The sequence below is a fragment of the Haemaphysalis longicornis genome, unplaced genomic scaffold (assembly GCF_048455015.1).
Source record: "Haemaphysalis longicornis isolate Haplotype H1 unplaced genomic scaffold, Haemaphysalis longicornis Haplotype H1 scaffold_1, whole genome shotgun sequence".
Lineage (NCBI taxonomy): Eukaryota > Metazoa > Arthropoda > Arachnida > Ixodida > Ixodidae > Haemaphysalis > Haemaphysalis longicornis.
In genome coordinates this window covers 331,143,730-331,169,625 of record NW_027526203.1, presented here as the reverse complement: position 1 = coordinate 331,169,625, position 25,896 = coordinate 331,143,730, and the positions used below count along the sequence as shown (strand labels likewise).

At 46.0% G+C, this 25,896-nt stretch overlaps 1 protein-coding gene across 2 annotated transcripts in view; it reads left to right on the top strand.

Moving 5' to 3' along the window:
• Positions 1-19,522, top strand: part of LOC144170448 (uncharacterized) — a 50,350-nt gene extending 30,828 nt beyond the window's left edge. For both annotated transcript variants that reach the window (XM_077700263.1, XM_077700272.1), the window contains one exon: positions 18,712-19,522. In XM_077700263.1, the coding sequence (XP_077556389.1) occupies positions 18,712-19,281 (570 nt within the window). In that variant the 3' untranslated portion in view covers positions 19,282-19,522. The remainder of the gene's footprint in view (positions 1-18,711) is intronic.
• Positions 19,523-25,896: the final 6,374 nt, after the last annotated feature.

Here is a 25,896-nt window from a genome sequence, read left to right as displayed (position 1 = left end):
TCTGGGAACGTGAGAATTGCATCCCAACAGGATGCCAAAAACTCTTGTCGCCCGCTGTGTACAGTCAGCCACAAACGGAATGCGAACAGAAGAAATCTGGGGGCCCTTTTGTCATCGAGAGATGGATCCTTTTATACTGGAGAGTTGATGTTTGTTATTGCTGGATTTTAAAAACAACAGAATAAATCCGGGGGCACATTTGTCATCGAGACATGCATCCTTTTATTCTGAAGAGTTCATGTTTGTTATTGCTGGATTTTAAAAACAACAGAATATATACGGGGGAACTTTTGTCATCGAGAGATGGATCATTTTATACTGAAGAGTCCATGTTTGTTATTGCTGGATTTTAAAAACAACAGAATAAATCCGGGGGCACTTTTTTCATCGAGAGATGCATCCTTTTATATTGAATAGTTCATGTTTGTTATTGCTGGATTTTAAAAACAACAGAACAAATACGAGGCACTTTTGTCATTGAGAGATGGATCCTTTGATACTAAAGATTTCATGTTTATTATTGCTGGATTTAAAAAAAAAACAATTTGCACTGAATCACCCATTTTTAATTGCTTTTAGGATTTTATGTTTTCTCCAGTGCGTAACTATGAAAAAAACATATTGAATTGCGCCTTCTGTTATGCTTGTATATAACACTCCGCATTCATAGCTTGCAATCATCGCAGGAATCGAGGCACACGGTTGTGATTCACACTATAGGAAGCAGTGGGTCTTCGTTTCGAAGTCCAGCGCCGGCAGCCCACAAAATTTGTTTTTACATCGCCGCTAAAAAATGGCGTGCACGGGTTGGGAGGGGGCGGGGCGTGCACGCGAAGCTATTGGCTTCATGCGCTTACTCATGACATCTTTGTTGTGCTAGTGGGAAGCAGTGTTGCGGAGTTACCAGTCCGGAATTGGAATGAAGCCGGAATCATTCCACACTTACGCGACCCCGGAATAGAATGGGAATGGAATGGCGACAATACTTGAAGGAATGGAATGGGAATTGAATTAAGCGCCTTTTGCCCGGAATGGAATGGGAATGGAATGACATGTATTTTTCTCAAAATAAAGCGCGCTTTTCCTTCTACGCGCTGTTTTTTGCCAAAATATGCAAAAATACGCAAAAGATCCCACCAGCCTAAGTTCAAACATTAGTAAGCCGGAGCCTTGAATATAACAATAACTCGGTACTGTTAAAATCGATTGGCTGATTACAAGCACGGTATATTTATAAGCAGCGATTGTACTACAATTATATACTTAAATACAGCGCTGCTACGAAGTTCGTCGCGATTCTCCGCCTAATAAACGCTGCTCTAGGCCGTTGGTATCCGTCGTGGGGAACTACCGTGGTGACATCCCCCCCTATCTCTCCCACCAACTTCGCCTTGTGATTTTTTACCTTGGCGGTGCCTTCGCCCCGGCGGCGAGCTGTCTCCCCACGCTTCACTTTTGTTTTTTGCGTCCGGAACAGTCGGTGATCGCATCCCACCTCGCCGTCATCGGTACGCTGGCGCGGTGCTTGTGTTCACTGCGAAATTTCGCATATCAGCTTACGCCCCATATCCCTTCGCGCTCCCCCCTCCTCCCCCAGGACGTTTTGCAATACTTGCCCTCCTATCTAGACACTCGGACGCCTTTGCCCGAAGCAGCGTCTACGAAGGCCTAAAATATTGGTTCGAGAATTCACCCGAAACAGGAGAGCCCATGTGATAGGAACTGCGGTCACGCATGCGCCTGCAAGCTGCACGCTGCAAGCTTTGTTCCTAAACGATTCCGACCTAACGAAAAGCGAACGCTAGCCACTTTCCCTTGCTTTCCCGACTCGCAAGGGCAGTTTCCGTTGCAAATGTGACGTCAGCTGACGTGGAACGCGTGTTTTACACGGCATCTCTTTTAATGACAGACAGCGAAGCGAAACCGGCTCTCAAACAGCTCTTTTAAGCAGCTCGTTTGTCAAGTGCAACACACAGGCAGAAGGCAACTGTATTAGTTTACTTTTTTTTGTTTTTAGAACTGATAGTTGAAGCAGCCGTCATTTACCCTTCGTGTTTTCAGAACTGAACGGCGAAGCGCCCATTTGCCTCACACAATTTTGTAACGTAATTTTGATGAATTAAACCAAAATAAAGTTTTTTTCGACCTTTCACGGCAGCTTGAGACCTTTATTGCAGCATATAAAATTCACGAGGAGACCTAATTGCGCTGCAGAGCACGAGGTAGCGGTTCGATTCCCGGCAGCGGCGGCCGCTTTCCTGATGGAGGCGAAAAGCAAAAACGCCCGGGTGTACGAGATTTCGGCCTAGGGTGGTCAAAATTAACCCGGAGCCCTCCACTACAGCGCGCCTCATTGCCTGCGTTGCGTCGGCACGTTAAACCCTACAATGTATCAACGAGGACACCTACGCACTTTTTTTCTGGCGTAAGGATTTCCACAACACTAGACTGACCGGCTGCCGAACGTGTCCTTCTATTATTATCGTTATCATTTTTCTTTACACCTTTTCTTTCGGTTGATCGCCTAGACCAGAGGACACTTGGGGGAACCTTCATTGCTACTCCACTGCATGCAACTCGTCAAATTAGTTATACAGGCCTCAGTTATACAATTAGTTACAAAGGCCTTGGACTCAGTTTTGATGAGTCCAAGGACGCAACGCATTCTCTAAGTTCTTCTTCAGTTAGCTGGAGCCAAAGGTTGCATGGTGCTAAAGTGTGAACAATCTCCCAATTTTTAAAAGAAAAAAAAAAGCAAGACGCAGATTAGTATACGAAGCAATGCACTATCACAGTGTACACTAACGAGAGAAAAAAGAATTCTCCCTGCGCATTGGTTCTCATCGAGACACCCATACAAAGGTCGCTCATATTCTAAGCGCAGCCTGAACTTTCGCTCGTGCGCAGTGAATGATACCTGACGCACGTAACTAAGCTTTTCGTCAAGGGCGACATTGCATACCTGCACACACGCAAACACAGGAAGTTCTGAACCTATTCGTGCTTTCAAGGCGCGCTTCACATGCGTGAGTGCTGACGACCTGTGTGGCCCGTGATCCGTATTTGGTGCAAAGGCAGGACAAGGTGCTCGAGCGGTAATTCTTCCAACTGATACAACTAGATCCGGAGGTTCTGTTCCTCGTTAACATAATTATAGTTCTAAGAATGCTCACGACCGCTCCATACGCGTGTTAACTGCTTAAGGAATATAATGTCTTCTTCAACCATACTTTTGTCAGCACAAAAATAGAACATGTCGTCACTTTAGCATGAAGGCATTCACACTTAAACAATATTAAAGCATCACAACTCGTAAAGACGTGCTGACCATGCAAATACTATAATAACTACCTGGAGAACTGCCCCTGTGGGAATTAGTAGGGTGATTGCACTGAACGAGATATGTCACAAAGCCACTATCCCTCGACCTTGGTTACGTGTTTGCGTATTTTAGCAGTTCTTAACACGTGTAATAACATCAGCTTAATGGTGGGTTCATTGGTAACTTGATAATCACCGGATAAAACGTTGAGGAATTAGAGGAATGGAATTGAACTGCCCGGCAATTCCCGGAGTGGGAATGGGCGATGTTCCGGCATTCCGAGGAATTGAAAGGAATGGAATTTAGGCAATTTTTCATTCCCCGGAATGGAATTGGAATGGAATGGGGACGCCCATTCCGCAACACTGGTGGGAAGTTTAAACATCGACGTCAAACGGCCCAATGCGACTTGTCCGGTGTCCTTTTTGTGGTCGAACGGATTGGGTTGGTGTGTTACACAAACAGTAACATGACTACGAAGCGGGAGTAAAACAGATAGCTCCTAGTTTGTCCGCGAAACTGAACCTCGCGTCCTTCCAAGTGTCATTCAACTAGTTGGCTAGGAAGCATGCTCAATCACAAATTACGAACAAACGTATTTTCTTTCGTGGACTCCATCCAGCTTCGCAGGTCATCCTTACTCACAGAAGGGAAGGTCACTAGTTTTTTAATAAATACGGAGAATACGGATACAGGAACACATTCAAAAGGGCGAAGTTTTACCCGCCACAGTGGCTGAGAAGAACTTTGCGCCAATAGTCGGTCGGTCCAACTTCGGGGTGCCTAAGTAGATATGTTTAATGAAGGCTTGCAAAATGAAAAGAAAGTAGAAACCGCTTCCCGCTTCTATGCGGTATTACTATAGTCTTTGGATGAGGTATATGCACGAAAATGCCTAATGCTGCATTCCCGGTGAATATCGCAAGGATTCCAAGTTGCCCTTAGACGCATTAACATGTGCAAACGATAGAGCACAATGGCAACGTCGGAATTCTGCCAACAGTCTATGCAAGGTGCCTGGGCCGTGTCTCGAACCGTACTTAAAGGAACATTGAAGTGAATTTGTCAAACTTCTGTTTGTATTTGCATTGCATATACGGGTTCGAATTAGCACACTTTTCCTCATTTATCGGGTAGATAAACCAGTATTTAATTGATAAAGCATGAGATAAAAAATACCATTGGCCATTTTTGGAGGCTGCAACAACTTAGTCAGAACTCGATTTAGCAAAGTCGAGGGAAGTCGCGAATGATTTCGTTAGATCGATTATTTTGGTAAATCGAGTTGGTAATTTGCTTGCCAATTAATTTCGTACATTAGATTATATACTGTAGCGGCATCCAGCAAGCTTTTACGGCGTTGTACTTGCAAAGCGTAAAAGCTCCGGAAATAAAATTGCGGCGCGCGCGTACGAAAAGAGACCACGAAAATTGTAACCTGTACAGCCCCAGGGGGACTACAACTTTATTTCCCACCAAAGACGTCGCTGGTCTTTGCTTGCGTGCGCTGTGTAAGCAACGGCCGCTCGGATGTCTCGTAAGTTTGTAGTGCGCAGAGCGCATCTTCTGTAGCCTCGTGCGTTCCGGCAAACATCCGCAGCAGATCAAGGGCATCCATCACTTGACCCGTTGTCGGCACGGGAGCTTCGACATCTTTAACGTCTTCGACAGCGCCTTCAGCCGCTACTTCCTTCGCGCTTCCTAGAAGATGCAAGACAACTCCGCCATCTAAAACTACCGTATTGACTGCGTTTGCGTCGGCGCTCACGTAGTCGGAGAAGCGTATCCTGAGGGGCGCTTCATCCGCTGAACGAAGGGGCTCTTAGGAAACTTTATGCTGGTGCACGGGACTCGACGGGCTCCATGACCCATCTTTGGCGCGCCATGAATCAATTTTGACGCGTTCTCTACAAAATAGACAAAAAGTTAACATATTTTTAGCTGCATTTCTCGAGAAAAGGTTCATTAAAACGGGGCAGATCATGACATTGGTTTCGTTATTCTAGTTAGTCAAACAATTGGGCTCTATGTGCTTCTGAGGGGGGGCGGGGGTATATATCCATTAAATAGGGATTTTCGTTATATCGGGATTCGTTAAATCGAGTTTTAACTGTGCAGCAGCGAAGCAAATTGATGCGTATGTGTCCTGCGATGCGATTAGACGACGTCCAGGATGTTAAAGTTCATGTGCGTGTCAGTTAGTGTTACTTTTTCCTTCATGAAAAAACTTTAGTGCTATTGGCAACAAGCATACGTGGCAGAATGTAGTTGTGGTTTATTTTTAGAGAGTTGTTCAAACTAGTTTCGGTTATGGTTCTCTGCAACACGTCCACGTCTTCCGACGTTATCTGTGATCGCGCATGAGCGATACTTGAGAAATCTCCATTTCCCGCTGTTCCCATCTTGTGCTTCAGAAATACGCCGGATAAACCTCCTAGCAAGTAGCGTTCCATGCAGTGGCGAAGGCTGAGCCGAGGCGTACGCAGTGCTGAACGCCCTCCACGCCACCGTAGAGGTTGTTCTACTGGGTGGCGCTCCTCTCGGACCTTCGGAGCTCGCCTGTCTCCTCTCTGTATTAGCAACCGTGTCATAAAAGGAGGGAGACACAAGGCCGACAGTTGGTTAAATAAAAAAAGCCTACCCGGGAGAACTACGCGAGAACGCTCGCGTAGTTATCTAAACCACTGAGCTGTAAAAACATACGATACATGGGAGAAATGACAGATATATACAGTATTTCCCAAAGGCCAACCCCGTCATGTACTTAGCTCTTTATTTCTTAGATTGCAGCATTATAAGATGCTAAGCTGCGCCTTTCTTGCATAACTGTTGTCCGGTAAGCTTGCCCCTAGCCTCCACAAATATCTGATCATCAGCGAATGCGTTCCTTCAGGCAGCAAAAACGATCGCGAATGTGTGGTATGCTAGTTCTGCTAGTTCACTCTGCGAAAAAGTGCTTCTAGTACCTTGGTTTTACGGCTTACAATAAAGATTTTGGTTGATTTTCTTTCCTGATTACCTATATTCACTTCGCAGACCCTTCACCTACCCTTAATGAACCATGCATTCTCATCTAGTTATCTTTCGCACAGGCATGAAGCCTACAGCTCCAGTGAAGTGAAGTCAGGGAATCGTCGTAAGCTAATATATTTATTGCATGTGTGTTAGTGTGGAGATACCTTGACTTCACCAACTAACGAAATAAAGCCACATTCTTTCCGGCACAAATCTTGTTGGGACTCAGCTGTAACTGAGCGAAGTGCCGGCGGCCGGACGTCTGAGTGTCGCAGGGTCGCCGAGCCGCGCAGTAGGCGCAGTCATGCCAGGCCGGAAGATCTTATAAGCGTCATACGAAACACCATGGTAAATCGGCAAGAACGATGCAGATGAGAGAACAGCAAACTTGAAATGAGTTTTCTGCTAAAGAAATGCCCTGACAATTACCATACCCCCTAATGCGAAATTTGTGCGCAGCGCGGACTGCTCGGTCACGGCGCATATTGATTTGATTGTTTGTGTATGGGGTTTAACACGCCGACGCTACACATGGGATGAGGCGCAGGGTAATAAAGGGCTCCGAATTAATGTATACCAGTTCGTGAACACACAGGCGTTTTCGCACACGCCGCTCATCTGCTGCGTCTTAGGGAGTGATCGCGTGATTAGCGAACGCACGGCGGCGCGAGCTACTCTGTCGTTATCTCGCCGCGCTTCGCCGCCGCCGAGCATGTTGTTGCAAATTGTGTTTGAGCCTCCCCCGCAAATGTCACGCGTTTCAGTTCAGCCACAAGGGGAAGAGGAACGTCTGAGGAAAGTTTGAGGGGGGAGCAGTCAGACATACAGAGCCCTGGCGACGCGCTAGGAGATGACGCCACAGCAGCGCGTGCCGCTCTCCCCCTCACACTTTCTCCAGACGCTCGTGGGATGTCTCGTTCGCTCGTTCTGTTACGCGGACATCGCCTTAGCCTTCGCCGCCTCAGCCACCGCCGCCAAACCCCTGGACTAATAAATTCACATCAAAAGGGCGGAAAGTCGGCCTGGAACTCTACACTTTAATTTGCGCAAGTAATCCAACAATGTTTACGAATCACTTCAGTGCCCCTTAAATGGGCCATGCAGACAAAAAACAAGTTTGGTTCATTCGAGAGACTACCCTTTTAGAATTACACTGACACCACTTTCAATGTAAATTTCGCTGAAATAAGCTGCATAATTAGAAAAAGAGGGAAGGGTCATCGGCTCACTAGCTCATCGATTAATTGTAGGGTTTAACGCGCCGACGCAACGCACCAAATGAGGCACGCCGTAGTGTAGGGCTCCGCATTAATTTTGACCACCTGGGGATCTTTACGTGCGTCGAAATCTCGTACACACGGGCGTTTTTGCTTTTCGCCTCCATCAGAAAAGCGGCCGCCGCGGCCGGGAATAGAACCCGCGTTCTCGTGCTCAGCAGCACGCCTTAGCCACAAAGCCACCACGGCGGGTCCACTAGCTCATTTCTCACAACAGAACCTATGATGTCATATGCCCGGCTGTGCGATGGGCCGAGGCCGGAAAACGTAAACGCAAATTAAGCAGGGCTTATAAGCTTGCCGAACGAGTTATTTGCGCTAAAATGTAGGGTACATTCTTTTTATAGCAGTAATAACTGTGGGGTGAACAGTTAAAGTTGCGAATGAACACGTGAACACCGAAGCAGTTAGTGTGGCACTTTGGCGACTGACACCGCTAACACAGCCGTCGGACGCGCTGGACTTGTCCGAAACAACACTGACCAACTGACACAAGCGGCATGGTCGCTCACGTGACCATGTGTGTTGAGTCATAGCTGAAGTTTTAGGAAACGATTAGTATGAACCGTCACAAAACTACGGCCGGTGTAGAAGTCCGGCCAGGAGCAAAGTGCGAACACTGACACTTCAGCACTATTGCAGCACCATCTATGAAAGTGGGCGGTAAACAAGATAATCAAACCCACGGCCTCCGCGATTCCGGCGGCGAGCCGTTGCTCTGGCCGTCCCATTCGGCGCGTCCCCCAGCAAAAAAATGTAATGCGGCTCATTCCGCAACGTGCCGCGAGGTGGCGGTGTTAGCCGATGGTTCGGCCGCTCGCACCGGCTCCTCTGAATGGCTTGGCGGAGATTGCGCGGCTGGGTGTCTTCGCTGTCGTTATTCCTCTTGCCTCCCCTGCGGGCGTTTTGTTTTGATGAAATAAGAGACTTGACAATGATTTTATGAAGTCGGCTTGTCTCAGCAGCTTAGAGAAACTTATTTAACTGAAGCAAAGGTGTGCCAGCGATCAACGAAAGGTTGACCATGTTTCAAGCGTGGAGCGAGCATGAGTGGTGCGCAGTACTTTCTCGGAGGTTATTTATAGAGTTATTATAAATAGTTATTTGGGGTGATGAGAACAAGTTTGCAGTTGGCGTGCCATGTTGTTGCAACGGTCACCTACCAGGCCCCATCGCGCAAGAAACTAACATCCAGGGCACTGCGACGTGATTTGAAATTATAGGCATATATATGAAATTTTTAGCCGCACTGAAATATTTTCTGCTTGTGTCAGGCACACGCTTTGAGATCCTACATTTGTGAATAAAACTACTGCGTATATTGAGAAAGAAAAAACAGTTTACTGCCGTTCTTCTGTGTGAAAGCTGACCAGCGGCTGGAACAGCAGGGTGCAATTGAAGAAGTGCATGAAACAAACATTGTTTGTAATTTGTGATTGAAAGTATACGGTATACTCCTTAGTTAATTTGTTTAATGAAACTGAACAACCATATGTACTCGCTGTTCGTTTCCCTCAGGTAAATGTAATGACAGCAGACGGGAATTCCAACTTCAGCTGTGAACTACTTAATGGTGAAAAGCAGATAAAACCTGGCGTAATGTTCGAGTCATTTCCGCTAATAATTGTCATATTTGTTTCGCGATAGTTATGATAAAACAAAAGTTACAGCCGTTTTTTGTATCCATACACTCTCCGCAGGGCCATGTAGAGCAGACGGGACTTTTGTAACATTTATAACGTCATTGTAAACTAATTATGACAATTAAATGAAGCACAGCTTAATTATGCAACCGCCCTGGCGACCCGTTTCTTTTTGATTTTTTTAGGACCGAGATGAGATCGACATATACAGAGCAAACGCCAGAAAGTTGGCTTTGCCACAAGATACATGCCGTCAACGCGACTTTTTCTACGCACCCTCTCGACGTTCGCAGCTACTGATCGAAACCTAGCCTGTAACATTTCCTCTTAAAAACGTTCACATAGACACTTTGGTTACTTGCAGGAATGCGAATGCATTTTATTTTAAGCTGTGCGATCCTCAATGTAGGTCCGTCGTGGTTGTGTCACCTTCTATTTCGACAATGTCTTAGTCATCAGAGGGATACGTCTAGCGTATAATCTACGTGTCGTAACGGTTGAGGAGGCGTCGATTAGGAATCGTTCTAGCGGCAGCGAGAACTTGCGTCTTTGTAGGCCTTGCGTCATTTTTTGTTCGTTTGCATCTTCTTGCGAGCACCCCCCCCCCCCCCCCCTTTTTTTCATGTGGTCGCCCACGTTTCACAGCTCCCGCTGAGAACTGTGGACCTGAGTAGCGGTCTATAAGGCCACAGCGCATTCACTGGACATTTTGCAGGCGTATAGCGTGTTTGACAGCTGGCAATCCGTCGGCTCCGAATTTCATTTCCTGATCCAAATACACCGTGTTTTCTTCCATTTTATTTCCTTTGCGCTGCCTGCAATATTTGGAACTATATCTCACTCGCACTGACCCCCAACTCTATATTTTTGCGTAATTGTGTATTTAATGCTTCCGCAGTGATTCTGTAAAAAAGCCATGCGGCCCCTGGACCCGCTTGCGCGCTGTGGTAGGAAACTGTTTAGGGTGAACAGAAATTCCTCACATTCAAACCAAACATATAAAAGCTATAGTTAGTTCTCAGATGGGACCGGAAATCAGTAACGAAAATTTCGTGTATTTTAGGTATTCATACTACTCACAGTGCTTATTGCGCTTCCCAGTAGGCACCGCGATACCTTTAAGAATGAAATAAAAACGGAGTACATCTAAGTTAAACTTATTTTTTGTTTGCTGCGGCTGAAAACGAAAACATATAGCATAACGCAGATGCGCCACGGAGATTACGATGTCGCTCAGGAATCTCAACATAATTCACTTCCAGCGTTTTTCAGTCTCAACCGGTATTACGACCGATAAAGATTGATTCGAATGCCAGAAAAAAACAGCGGCCACCTGTTGTCTCAAGTTAATAGTTTTGGCTGTACAGAACTGAATTAAGACCGTACGCCAGCATAAGAAATAACAATACCTGTTTATGATTTGAACATCATTTAAACGCGGGAAGTTTCGCTACCGCGGTATTATCGGAAAGGCATAGTCGGTTCCGTGGAGCGTAGTGCGGGACAGCGCATGTGAAATAAACCCGTCTTGTCGCCATCGTAGCTGATATAAAGCATCACCAGGTGCTGTAATATTACTTTCCATTCCTAAAGTCGATCGCTTCATTTTTATGTTTAAGTGAAGCCATGTTCTGATGTGCTCGGAAACCACTGTAATCACTGCATACGGCTCTGTATATATTTGTAAATAAAGTTATTGTTACCAAAAAAAAAAAAAAAGTCGGCGTGGTCCAGCGGTAGCGCGTCGAGTTCATTGCGTTTGTTTCCAGGCGTCGGTGGTTCGATCCCTCGTGGTGCTAACATTTTTTTCTTATTTCTGCGACTCAGCAGCTCGTCCTTGGGGAGCATCGGAACGGACCATCCGGGTTGGGGACTAACCCTTCGTCCCCTCGCAGTTAGTCCCCAAAGGGACTAATGATTGTGGCAGAGGCTGTTACTCCCCCAAAGGACGAACTGTTAGTCCTTTTCGACTAAGAGTGTACGAGAGGGAAACGGACAGCTCCATGGTTGTCCGCTAGGATAAACTCTTGTCTCTCCAAGTTTCATTAAGCCAGCTAACTAAGGAGTATACGTTCAATCACAAATTACAAACAACGTACTTGTTTCATGCACTTCTTGGATTGCACCCTGCTGGTCCGCTGGTCAGCCTTCACAGAGGGGAACGGCAGTAAACTTTTGTTTTCAATAATAAGTACTTTTATTCACAAATGTAGGATCTCAAAGCGTGTGCCGGTCACAAGCAGAAAACATCTCAGTGCGGTGAGAAATTTCCTATATATGCTTATAATTTCAATTTGCGTTGCAGTGGCCTGTATGTTACTTTCTTGGGGCATGGTGCCTGATCGGTGACCGCATGGTAACCGCACATACTTGTTCATCAGCACTAATAACTTTTTATAATGACTCAATAAATAACCTCCAAGAAAGTACTGCGTACCACTCCGTATGCTCGCTCCACTCTTGAAACATGGTCAACCTTTCGTTGATCACTGGCACACCTTTGCTTCAGTTAAATAAGGTTCTCTACCCATTGAGACAAGCCGACTTCATACAACCATTGTCAATTCTCTTATTTCATCAAAAGTAACGCCCGCAGAGGAGTTAAGAGGAATTTCGACAGCGAAGACACCCAGCCGCGGAACTGCGCCAAGCCATTCACAGGAGTCGGTGCGAGCGGCCGATGATGATGATGATGATGGATGATTGCTATTGGTTTCCCCTTTGAAGTGGGGTGATGACATGTCATCTTACCAAAAAGGACTAATATAACCATGTTTTACACTCTTGGTTTAATACTAGCGCTGCTTAGGGCAGGCACTAAAGCTTACTAGGCCCGAAATACTTTTTTCCCCCTGTTACAGGTGGTAACTGTCCTAGGCAATATTCCCCTCTCTGTTTTTCGTCCACCAGCATTTTAATCTTCTTTTCGTCCCCTCGACAGCCTTGAAGTTAACTTCCTCTCTGATACCCTTAAATCCTAGGGCTTCTGAAAGCCCAATATTCCCTTCATGTAGATTTGGATGGATACCCTCACATTCTAACACTATGTGCCGCATTGTTTCTGTTTCTTTTCCGCAGACCACATATACCCCATCATTTTGTGAATACTTCCCCACAAAACTCTTAGTTCGCAAGCAACCTGCTCTAGCCTCAAAAAGCAAAGCACTGCCCTGGGAATTATCGTAGAAATTTTCCTTTCTGATGTTCATTTTCTCAGCCCTGTACCTCTCTAACGACATTTTAGCTTCCATTTTTTCCCTCCATTTATTCGTTTCAATCTGCCTTGCCTCTTTTTTGGTTACCTTGGCTGTTTTGGATTCTCCACTGTTCTTTCCGTATTTCATCGTTAGCCTTCTAGTCTTTCTTAACCACTGCGTGTCCACGCTTTTCAAGTATAGGTACCTAAAAACCTTAGCTGCCCACCTTCGTTGATCCATTGCCCTCAACCTCACCTTAAAGCATATTTTACTCTGAGCTTCTCTAACTTCAAACGACGCCCAGCCCATATCTCCCTGAACTGCTTCGTTAGTTATTTTTCCATGCGCGCCTAAGGCCAAACGTCCTACCGTTCTCTGGTTTACTTCAAGGCCTGATAGAACGTCTGATTTTAAGCGGAGTACAGCATTCGCAAACGTGAGACCCGGAACCATTACTCCTTTCCACATTTCTCTTACTACTTCATATTTGTTATACCCCCACAGAGCTCTATGCTTCATTACAGATGCGTTTCGCTTTCCCTTAACCTTAAGTTGCTCCTCGTGAGTACTTAAGTAGTTATCCTCTTCGTTTATCCACACTCCCAAATATTTATATTCCTTCACTCTAGGTAATTCGCCTTGCTGGATAGACACTACGTCGGTGGTAGCGTCATTGAAAACCATTATTCCTGATTTTTCTGCACTGAAATTTAACCCGAGGTCAGTGGCTTCCTGGCCGCTAATATTTATTAGCCGCTGCATATCTCTTTGGTTATCAGCTAAAAGAACAATGTCGTCTGCGTATAACATTCCCGGAATATGCTGTTGTACCACTTCGCCTTGCAGCCTATGGGTTAGGCTAAACCCTACTTGACTTTCTTCCAGTTTCTTTTCTAATTCTGCCATGTAAAGCATGAACAGTATTGGGCTAAAAGGGCATCCCTGTTTCAGTCCCCGATGGATGTTGACCTGCTGGGCGCATTTCTGTCCTTCCCAAGTAAGGTGCACTCTATTGTCTTTATAGATTGCTATAAGGAACTGTATTAAAGGGACACTGAAGTGAATTTGTCAAGCTCCCGTTTTTGCTTGCACTGCGTAGACTGGCTCAAATTAGCACACTTTTCATCGTTTATTCGGTTGACAAATCGGTAATTATTTTACAAAGCGCGAAAGAAGAAAAACTACCATGCGCGGTTTGCGGCGGCCGCACCAACTAAAGCTGTGACGTTAGGAGGAGCGGACACCGTGATTGGACGATGCCCAAGGTGAGCCACCAAACAAGTTTCGGTTTCGGTTTCGGTTCTGTAAAACACAACCGTTGGCGTTGTTGGATCGGCATTCTCAATAACTCAGTAATCATCGTACCGCGCTTCTACCATGTTGTCAGCTGTAAAAATGCATAAAGATAAGCCTCCTAGGACGGATCGGAATCGTAGCATTCACTAGCCGAAACCTACGCAGTGCATGAACGCCCTCCGCGTACCCGCAGACGCCCAAATGTCATGCGCTTTTCCCCCATATTTGGAGCTTGCCTCCCTCATGTCTGTGTCGTGAAAAGCGTGTTCGCACCAGGCCAAGGGTCTGTTCATTCCGGTCTGTGCCCACTGCCTGCAAGCAGTCGGTGCTTATGGCAACAGCACGCCAACGAGAACTCGCTAGCGCGCCAGTGCCAGCCTGCGCGCGTTTTGTGAACTAGGAGCCATGAACGTTGCGGCCCAAAAAACGGTGAACCCAATATAGAAAACATCGGCGGGAAACGAAAAAGTTAACTTACAAAAAAAAAAAAACCACGTACCCGCGGGGATTCGAACTCGTGACGTGCAAAATACATGCGGTTGCATACCTAGCAACCCAGACCGCTCGGCCACGGAGCGGGCTCCAATGGAATTGGTAATATAGGGTATATATTGTACAACCAGTTTTGGCATTTCAAGCAGCTTAGGTGACTATTTGTTGTATTGCGCTCGTGCAGTAAGCGTCGCCCGAGTTTCCACAATAGCTCACGTCTAGCAATTGCATTTCGTAGACGGAGAAGCGTTCGCAGATGCGTAGTCGTGCTGCTGACCGCTGTGCTTGTTCGCCCAGCGCAAAAAAGTGCTTCCCGGACCCTAGTTTTACGCTGTACGGTAAAAATATCAGTTGATTTTATTTCCTTAGTACCTATATTGACTTCGCTGACTCTTCTCCCGCCTTCAAGAGGCCTTATATTTTCCTACTGGCATACAGTCAGCGAAGCGTCGCATGTGCGCTTGTGCAGCGCTTGTGTGAAGCGACCTTGACTTGGAGCTAGATACAGTGTACAAACTAACCAAGTAAAGAAAGGCAAATTCTACCATTCACAAACGTGTCCTGGCTTCGTTTCAACTGAGCGAACGAATTGCGACGACCCGTCGGCGGCCGGCGGACGAAACGCTGGGCCGACTGACTCTGTCTGAAGGCCGGGGAGCCGTGCAGTAGCGCAGCCAATTGCCAGCTTATCCCCTCCTGACGTCACACGAAAACGCCGCAGAAAATGGGCGAGCGTAAAGATAGGAGGACAGCATTTTCGAATTAATTTTTCTACTAAATAAAATCGCGTAAACGCGCCCAGGGTGGTCGAAACATGGCCTGGGGACTCCGGACTACAATTTGCGCAAGTAATCCCGCAATGTTTACATATCACTTCAGTGTCCCTTTAACTCCTCATCTAATCCCTGGAGTTTCAGCATTCTCCACAGCCGTTCTCTGTTTACGTTGTCATATGCCCCTTTAATGTACAAGAACGTAATCCATAGTGGTCTATTCTGTGCTTTCGCAATTTCAATGCATTGCGTTATCACGAACAGATTGTCATCCAGTCGCCTGTCTTGTATAAATCCATTCTGCAGTTCCCCAAGTATTTCATTTTCTTCCATCCATGCTTGCATTTCTGATTTTATCGCCTGCATTACGAATCTATACACCACTGACGTTACTGTGAGTGGTCTGTATGAATCAATACTGGCTTTGTCTCCTCTGCCTTTATATATTAAATTCATCCTACTTTCTAACCAGTCCTCTGGTATTCGTTTGGTTTCTATCACTTTATCTATTGCCCTCATAAACGATTCCTTACTTTTAGGTCCAAGTAGGTTTATCAGTTGCATTGGTATTCCGTCCTGGCCCACTGCTGTCTGGGGGGAAACCTTTTGCTCTGCTTTTTTCCAATCAAGGTTGCTCAAACTTATTTCCCTTTCCGCAGTCTTTTGTGGCGCTTATGTTATCGGTGCTGGTTTCCCTACCACTATTGTCCTAAACTTCTCACTAATCACTGGATGAATATGCGCCAACGCGTGCTCTCCTAAATGTTCCCCATCTCATCAATCAGGAATTTTTGATGGTTATCGTTTTTTGAGCTTAGCGATTTTACATGGTTCGAAAACTTCTTGGATGCGCTTTTGTCCTTCTTCCGTATTTCTGCCATCCATTGTTCGCTTTTCTGCTTGATCTTTGCTTGCACCATTTTCTGCACTTCTAGTTTTTTCCCACGGTAGACATCCCACTTTTCCTTCACTACCTCCGGTTCCATACCAGTTCTTTTTGCCTCTCTATGTTCTCTCGACGCCTTTCTTCGCTGGTCAATAGCCTCTTTTATTTCCTTATTCCACCAGCTTCTCGGCTTTCTCTTCCCTCTCCATCGGTTTCGTTCCTTTGCTTCATTCATATTACCCTTTATGAACGCAATCATTTCGTCGTAATCCCAATTTTTGCCTGGGTATTTATTGATTTCATCTTCCAATCTATCAGCGATGATCTTTAACTGCTCATTATTCAAATTATTTCCTCCTATTGTACCTATTTCTGCATTTGCCCGGGTTGCGCCTCCAAAGTGCAAGCTAAACCGCTTGTGGTCGCTTCCTAAGCTGTCTGTTCCATTTTCATCTATCCTCATTTCCCGCAGCCTCCCGTATACTGTCTCGGATACTAAACTGTAGTCTATGCTGGACTGTCTGTTACCGCTTTCCCACGTTATTTGTCCGTCACACTTGCTTTCCGTGTTTACTATTACAAGCCGGTTTTCCTGACATAGATCTATCACTACAGAACCGTTGTGGTCTGTGTATCCATCCAAACCTTCTATATGGGCATTCATACCTCCAACTATGATTATTTAGCCCGAATCTTTGAACTCGTTTATGTCTCTTCTCAAACAGTAACAGAACCATCGGCTAACACCGCCACCTATCGGCACGTTGCGAAGTAGGCGGTGTTACTTTTTTTTTTTTTTTTTTTTTTTGCTGGGGGACGCGCCGAATGGGGACGGTCGGAGCAACGGTGCGACGGCGGCAGCCGCTCGCGGAGGCCGTAATCAAACGGGTGCCTGTGAGATGGTAGCAGAGCTGGTCAGCAGGCCATACTTGGTTTTAAGACTCTGCTCTTAATGCGTCATCGTCGACGTAACGAAAACACGCGATTTAGCGGGAGAATTAAATTTTTGATTTAAAATATTTAAATTCTCTGTGAATAAAGCATCGTTTGCTGCCGTACAAGTACTTAGGACCCTATAAAACCCTAAATCTTTCGAATAAAACAAACTTGTATTTTGTCTGCATGGCCCCTTTAAAGGCGAACATTTGTGCTCTCTCTTTTATCATGGCGAAGGCCCCCGTGCAGTAGCAGTAACGTTAAATTTTTCCTCCCTCACTTTCTTTGTGACCGGCGTTGATTCTTTTTATTCTTAAAGAACGCGGGGCGCAAGCAAACCGTCTGAGACGCTCAATTGGACATTATAATGCTTTTGCATTCAGAATTCTTAAGAAGTTCGTAGTTGTCCTCAAAAGTGTCCGTGGTCTGTGAGTGGGTAGCAATTGCACTAGCCTGTAATTGTGGGGGGAGGCTTCAGTGTGGTTGTATCGGGACCGATTTGTGTTGGGAAAATTTGGCTTGCGATGCGACACCATCATTATGGTAAGCAATTGGGCCTAATCACCCGCTGCGGTGGCTCAGTGGCTAAGGCGTTTTGCTGCTGAGGCTGAGGACACGGGTTCGAATCCCGGCCGCGGCGGCCGCTTTTCTGATGGAGGCTAAAAGGAAGAACGCCCGCGTATACGAGATTTCGACGCACGTTAAACATCCTCAGGTGGTCAAAATTTATGCGGAGCCTTCCACTACGGCACGCCTTATCGCCTGCGTTGCATCGGCGCGTTAAACCCTACAATCAATCAATCAATCAATCAATCAATCAATCAATCAATCAATCAATCAATCAATCAATCAATCAATCAATCAATCAATCAATCAATCAATCAATCAATCAATCAATCAATCAATCAATCAATCGATTGGGCCTGATTGGTGTCGCATCTGGACGTAGTGCGCTTTAGGTTACAAAAGACACAATCTACGCTGTTTACTTCGTCCGTTTGTATTCCTGAAATTATGTCCCTCGTAACATAAAGCGCAGTAGATCAAGATGCGACACCGATCAAGCACACACGAAGCAGCATACATTCATCGCTTTGACATTACTCAAGAATGTTAATGCAGTAGCGAGTATATAAGCCAAGTAATGCGTGAGTGATACTGACACATTGAAAATGTATCGCTCACAGCAGGAATGTAAGATTACAGACGGATATAGATTGATTATGCGTTGAGGCTATTGGGTCAGCCCGTATTTCATTGCGCTTGAAGCAATATAGATATTGACCACCTTGATAGCCCCTGTGTGTTATTATATCATGTATATTTCACATTTGGTCATATTTATTTATTTCAAATCGTATTTATTTATGCAATCCCATTTCTTCCCCGTGTTCGGTATAAGGACTATCCCTTGGCGACAATGAATTGTTTGCTGTTAGCACTCGCCCGCGTCTTTTTTTCTTCTCTGGTTCCGTCCTTGTGTTGCTTATTTCGCTTCAAATAAAAGGATTACCCTTGTTTCCCGAATGTAGTATTTTAAGCTTTCACAAGTTACTCTGTTGTTGCTTCATTTTTGTTGTTGGTTTTGCTGAAAACGGGTAGTGGAGGGGAAAAGGTAGGTATAGCTCGAGTAGGTAGGCTACCGTCTATTTTACAGTACAATTTTCGTGTTTTCAAGTGCTATTATTTGCTCAGAAGAACTAGTATTGCAAATGATTTATTATGCTGTATTTTTCTAGTGAACGGACAACTGTAAACTCAACCTAAACTACTAATCACATGTCTCCTCTCTCCAAGCTCCCTCACCCACCTGCTTTCCAAACCGGAGCGGTGTTTGATCTCACCTGTACGTTTTTATCTCGGGCGTCTTGCAGGATTGCATGCGGCATGAAAGGCCCACAATGGGTGACTCCATGTCAGACGAGTCGGAGTACACACCAGGCCCGGAAAGTTCTGGCGACGACAATTTTCTCACCACAGGCAGCGGTGATGACACGGTGTCATGGGCAGAAGATGACAAAAACCGGGATGACCACACCCACGAACCTGAGTCGGACGACCGGGAATTTACAAAGTCATTTTACGACGTGGAAGAGGAAGGCTGGGATTCCTATTCGGACACGGGATTATTGGACGAATACGTGTCGTCATCCGAAGAACAGAGAGATGATTTCTTTAGGGAGAAGACGACAGAAACCTCCGCACCAGAAACCTCCACACCAGATGATGACGATACCTTCGCAGGCCCATGGTCGTATGCAGGCTTGGATAACTCGTACTACTACCCACGGCGCGAGAAAGGCCTGGGGAACGACACTAGTGTGCAGAATCATACCGCGGTAGCAAAAGAACAGCCCAAGCCACCAACAAAGCCCGCAGGCGTCAAGGAAGCTTCGACTAAAAAAGCAGCGCAGGTGACCACGAGTAAGCCTCCCAAGAAGTGAAGACAACAGCCCTTGGATCGAGCATCACTAACTCCCTGCGAGAAATAGGCACAGAGGACATGGTCTGTGCTCCGCCCGGTCTATTAAGGCGACAACCAACAATAATTCTGCGCTTACCTGAATGCATGGTGCAAACTTATTGTTGAAAGTGTTAAATAGCAACAGTAAAAAGGGATCGATTTACAATTTCTTTTCAAAAATATGAATAAAAAAATGTACAAAAGATTAAATAAATGCTGTAACGAACAAATAAATCGAGAGCAAACGTTATTTTGGTGTGCCTGATGTTCAGCTGGCTGACCGATTATTAAAAAATAATGAAATATGCATCGAAATGAAGGTCATGCCGGCTAACACATACATACCTGGGGGGGGGGGGGGATTAAAAGAAATACGAACAGGAAAACGCACAGTCTCCGACGTATACTGTACCGTATGGCTGTAAATTCGGTAAACTGCACAAATGCGCTCTTGTTACTGATAGTATCTTAAGTGTGTAGCCTACACTTAAAGGAGCCATGCTGACAAAACACAAGTTTGGTTCATTCGAACGATTGCCTCGTTAGAATCATACTGACCCCACTTTTAACGCAAACTTCGCTCAAATAAGCTTCATAATTAGGAAAAAAAAGGTACGGACCATGCGACTCACTAGCTAATTTCCCGCAACAGAACATATATGAGGTCATATGTGACAGTTTTGCGATTGGCTAAGTTTGCGATTGGCAAACGCACATTAGCACACCTTATAAGCTTGCCGAACGAGCTATTTGCGCATGCATTTTGGGCACATTCTTCTTATAGCAGTAAAAAAATGGGGCGTAAAGAGTGGAAGTTACGAAAGTACGCGTAAACATAGAAGTAGCGATGCGTACTGCTGTTGGTACTCCGCGCACTATATGCTGTTTTAGCTGCACGGCACTGTGGCGCTTTGGGGTTCTCTCAGACGACACTGGCCGATTGGCGTAAGCGACAGTGTCTTACGGGACCATATTTGTCGAGCAAACACCATGTTTGACGAAACGATTATTTTCTACCTGAACAATAACAAGCCAGGTACAAACACCGCCAAAAACAAACGCAAAAAACGGCTCGCCACGGTATAGTTGCGCCATCTAGGTTGACTAACGGTAAACAAGGCTCCCCAGCCGTGGCCTCCGCGATCGGCTAACGGCGGCGCGCCGTTGCTGCGGCCGTTCCAATCGCCCGGAGAGAGCGTAAGTTGAAAGGGGGGCGTGGTCGCGTTTTTCGCCGCACCGCGGCGCGCGTAGCCTAAGGTTGTTTTCCCTGGCGCGGGCGGGTGCAGAGGACGAAAACTAGGCCTTCGCAGCCTGTGTGCGACGATTAATAAAAAAAAGGTTACCGCACACCAATGCCGGTGAAAGGTAGAAGTAGTTACTAGTGCCATTAGGGTAGTTACTGGTGCTTTGAATTTTTCACGTAGACTATGCGCGGGGTGATGCATAAGTGAATTCATTGCACAGCAGTATTCTTTTTTGTAGTCACGCATGGTTCCAAAACACAACACGTTTTCGGGTTTTATTTCTCAAAATCTCGTACATGTTGTTTGGAACGCACGGAACGCATATTCCGTGCGTTCCGAGCAAGAACCAAATTATGGGAATTCAACCGACCGAAATCCAACCATTAGTAAACACGAAAATACCCCCTATGTCGTTTCCTTTTTTCTCCTTTAAACGTGCGGTTTTTGACAGATAAAGTAGATGACATGGCAACACTACTTGAAACGTTTGGCACAACTTTTACCGCGATACTATCAACAGAGACGTCGTATACTTCAGCATCTGAAGTGTATACTGTCCAAATGGCTATCGGTATTTATTCCGCAATAGGCAGGGTAAACGTGCTGGTGCCGTTTATTGGCATGCATGCTTGCATATACAAACGTACAGAGAGACTTCCGGTCTACCATAAATGGACGTGGTCTAAGTAATGTAATAAAAATTTTTACCCGAGTTACGATTGGTATAGTTCTCCACTTGATGTGTTTACTCACTAATATCCCGAACAACTTACTTACAGCCGATGTTGTGCATACAGATATTAGTGATCAGCTTAACTGCTCACCGAAAAAATAATGCCCTTAATATGCCATGACAACAAATTATGAGCAGAATATATTACCCCAGCAAACCTAGAAATTCAGAAACAGTCTTTCGAAAAAATACATATGTAAAGTAGATAGCGATATGAAAGGCATCGCGGAATACCATGACTTTTTCACTCACGGCAAATAATTTGGTAGCGTGATTGCAGTAGGTATACTTGAAACCCCTAAGCATATTAAATAAAACGCAAAAATATGATTGATTCGTACCTGTGGAAGCCTAACAGATTATTTGAATATCGTAGTCACCTGCCTATAAACAATACACTAGAGCTTATCGGTAATACGCTGTTTTCGCGCACGTGCACTCGCACACACACACCCACACTCTAAGAAATCGGGGGAGCAGTTGAAGAGTCCAACCGTCATTGTACTCTTGCAAGCGTTGGTGGACTCCCCTCGAAAGCTGCGGGGAATTGGATGCAATGCTCGCTCCCCATGAGGAGGAGAGCAAAACTGACCGCGTACTCTTCTCGTGCGCCGCGGAGTGCAGCCCCAGTTCTGCTCCCGCACCAGTGAAGAGTAAACCTGCGCATCGTCTCCCATCTCCAGTACGAAGAGTAGAATTGCAATTTCATTCTTGTCCAGTGCGGGAGTAAGCATGGAGATGCACTCCTGCCATCTGCGCACACCAACTCATCAGCGATGTTTTATTTGCATACGAATATATTATATAATGCGGTTGTGTAAAAAGCGCCCGATTACTTCTGCCGCGTATTCTAAACGTGCAAGAATATGAATTCGTGTAACGATTGCTCGCAGCGTTCAGTGGCGGCAGGCGGCAAACCGAAGGAACTAATCTATGGACCGCTGCAAACGGTCGCTCTGAAAGAGTTTGATATACGTACGCTTGTCCCGCGCCTAGTCGAGCTAAAAAAAACGGATTGTAAATCTGAGATCGATTCAGAAAAATGGTGTTGCAAGAAGTGAAGTCCGCGCTCTTCTGATAGCTCAAGCTGCAAGCGCAACACGAACCCGACCCAACAACCGTGGCTAGTGTCGCCGAGATAGGCATGTACATACGATAGCTTTTATTAGGTTAAATAAATGAAATCCGTATACATAACTGGTATTAACAGCAATATGGGGCTGCTGGAACTCAAGCGCCTTTGTTAAGCAAACAAACATGATGACCCCCCCCCCCCCCCCCCCCCGCGGCGGCGCAGGCGTGGATCACGATACGTAACGCGTCATACATCCGGGGGATCAGGTTACGCGAACCGCCCGAGCAAGCGCGAGAAAGGCACCTTCAGCGAGCCACGAAGCGCGCGTGTTCTGCCTCAACCTACACAGGCGGTGAACCCGCCAAGGCCGGACGGGCGACTTACAGGCCGCGCCAGACCGTGATGTCAATGTGCTACGAACGAAGTGGGCTTTCAAGCAGATGCTTCGTGCAACATGGGAAGTTGGACCTGCCCTTATCGTCATACTTGCTTCGACACAGTATACGACGCGTGTTGGCTAACTGCTGGCCGCTTGTGCGTCAGCGCGACATCATGCACACGCGAGCAAGTCGTGTATTCGTTCATTTGTGCGTGCGTGCGTGCGTGGTACTAGTTTTTCTTTCGGACGAACATCACAGCGGCGACAGCGCTGAGGCCGATTTCGGAACTATGCGCACTGTGAAGCGATGCGCGCGCTATGGCCGGACTGTATCCGCGGCCGTCGCAGGCTTCGCGCCTTGAGCTTGGGATCTTTCGCAGCTATTACGACCTTGGATTTATCTACCGGACGAAGAAACGCTGGCGGGAAGTAGAGGTAAGCCATTAGTTAACCTCGTATTCTTGTCTTGTGTATTTAACGAAGCAGAGTTACTCTCGGTACTTCGGTCCGCGGAAGCGGTTAGTCCTAACGTTTTCGTGACTGATTTTGACCGTTGCTTAGTTTTGAAGGGCGGCTTTTGTACCCGTGTGCAAACAGCGTCGATTCTTGCACCGTTTCAATCCCTTTGATTCGTGAAGTGTTGGTATCCTTGCGGAATGTTTTCGCAGGTAGGAAGCATGGTCGCGCGAGTAGTCGCAGCGCTACGCTGTACTCTTAGCTCGGCGGCTAGGGTTAGAGTGGCGGCCGTGCAGTAGCTGTGGCTGCCTGCGCGGCTCCAAAGAATTGCGTACAATAGGCTGAATGATAGGAGCGCTTCTAGCGCGTGGTAGTCACTAAATTACAATAATTTTAGTGACCGCCGCGCGTACAGCAGCAGACTGAAATGCTGTTCAGTCAAGTTTTTTTACGTTTTGCTTGAGGGCAGGATGGACGGAAATAGGACTTTTCGGGGCGTACTCACCGCACTGTTAAGGGGTAATTACATGCGTCTAAGGCGATGAGCGACGCGAGAAACCTCACTCAGTGTGTACGGCAAACAGGTATTGTGTGCGACACAGACAAGCGAAATTTTTTTACACAGGCCGCTGACGGCGGCGACAGCGGCAGGCGACGGGCCGTCGCCGTCGCGGGTTTATTCCCGGACAGAAGCAGCCCACAAGCGAGCGGCAGCAACGACGACGAAGGGCATTGGCAGCAATGCATTACTTTTTTTCGTTTGTCGCTGTCGCCCACACTGTTTGTTGTACCCATTACATTACTTTTTTCGCGTCGGTTGTCGCCGTCGCTCGAGCGTTCTGATCGTTCAATAACGAGCCTATTGGTTCTAATCAAATGTTGCGATCTGCAGCGTGCATGCAACGAAGCGTACTCGAGAATGAAGAAAACAGTAGCTATATGACCCATTAGCAACTTTTCCACGCTAGTCTTGTGAACGTATAATTGGCCATACGTTGCAGTCGGCTGAGGACAAAATCCAATGCAAATTATTCAGGGATTATAACCTTACAAAAACAGTTATGTTTCCTTAAATTTTGTGCAATGTTTTTATACCGGGAACGATAGCGGGGTAAACAGTTGAAGCTACGGACACGTAAGCACTAATGGGTTTGGGGCGCAGTGCGTAGGCAGACAGCTGTAGGGCGCGCTGTCTGACATGACATTGGCCAAGTGGTACAATGAGCGTGGTGGCATCCAAGGTCACCACATTCGCATCTAGACTGGTTACTGCACCAAGCAGTATGGCATTCCAATACGGGTTCAGTGCGTGCTCTCGGCGCAAAAACTAATCTATCACCCAATAAACTTCATTTAACGTTGTCAAACTCGTCAATATTTTTTTCATTGTAGAACTTATCTTTGCTGTCCCCCTCTTTCTGTCTATGTAGGAACCACGGGAAGACGCTACTTGCCCGAAGATTTTTTTTGTTTTTTGAGAGAGAGGGAGAGATCCTCGAGGCGTCAGCAGCAGTGGCCGTCGCATTCAAGACACTTCTCTTCACACCCTTGGACATCGTGGATGGGTTCACATTGCTGCTGTCTGTGTTTTGGCTGTTCATTGTGTAATACGCTTCAAAGGCGAAGCGCACCTTCTTGCTTCTGTAGACGTTACTTTGGCTCAAGCACGGTGCCCTGGTCGGTACTGTTCTGAAGGCCGCCACCAACATTATGAAGCAGTCAGCTCGAACGTGTTTGTTTTTAATACCAAGTTATGTATTTTTAAATCTTACTAGCGCATCCTCATTTGAGAACCACCCGCCTAAAAAACTCAGTGGAATGTTTCCTGCGGTTTCCTATTGTACCACCAAAATATATCTGTTGCAAAGTTGCCGTGTCAACGGCTTTGTATCTTTGTGTTGATTGCACCTTGTTATGCGTTAATAGTAATCCACGCTGAATTGTTTTAGTCCCAGATTTTTCTTTCGCAAAATTTATTTGTAAATATTTTTATGTGTGCTAAATAAGAGCTGGCTTTTCCAGTCCATGTGAAGCACTCACTGATGTACTAAGGCCATTTTGTTTTATGTTAATACTGTTAACTATTCTCCCACTGCTGTATTTCTACTGTCGCTTTTCGTGCTAATGCCAGTACCTTTTTATTTGTGGATGTTAATGTCATTTTATCGTCATAATTTAATGTTTGTATTTCAGTGTTTTCAATTGCTTTGCTGCATTTTTATTTGAATTTTTCTTGGATGTATCCTAAATAGGCGCTACGTCTCCTGTGTGCATGTGGAGTAGGAACCGTTTTTATGCCGTGATATTTTATTTCCCAATAAATTGCATTTTGTGTTAAATTGCAGAATGAACCGATTGTTGTGGTATTTTGAAAAATAAAGTCTGAGCTTGTTTTTTCTTCTTTTCCATGTTTCAAAATAACTTGTCCTGTTTTGTTTGCTTGTAACTGCCTATAGTACCATCGTGGGGAAGGGGGGGGGGTCTAGTAGCAGGCGGAGCGAAAGCACGCTGCCTCGCGGGGAATAGCAGAACGCTTTTGAGGCGTAACGAGATGCTTTCCAAGAGAGAGTATCCGAGAACGCCGCCAATAGAGCTTATTTACGCCTACACTCTAAGAACTCGAGGAGTGCTGGGCACTCTGTCTAGGAGTAAAAACTTTTGTCCCATATTTCACTCCCTTTGGAAGCATTGGGCGACTCTTCCGAGGA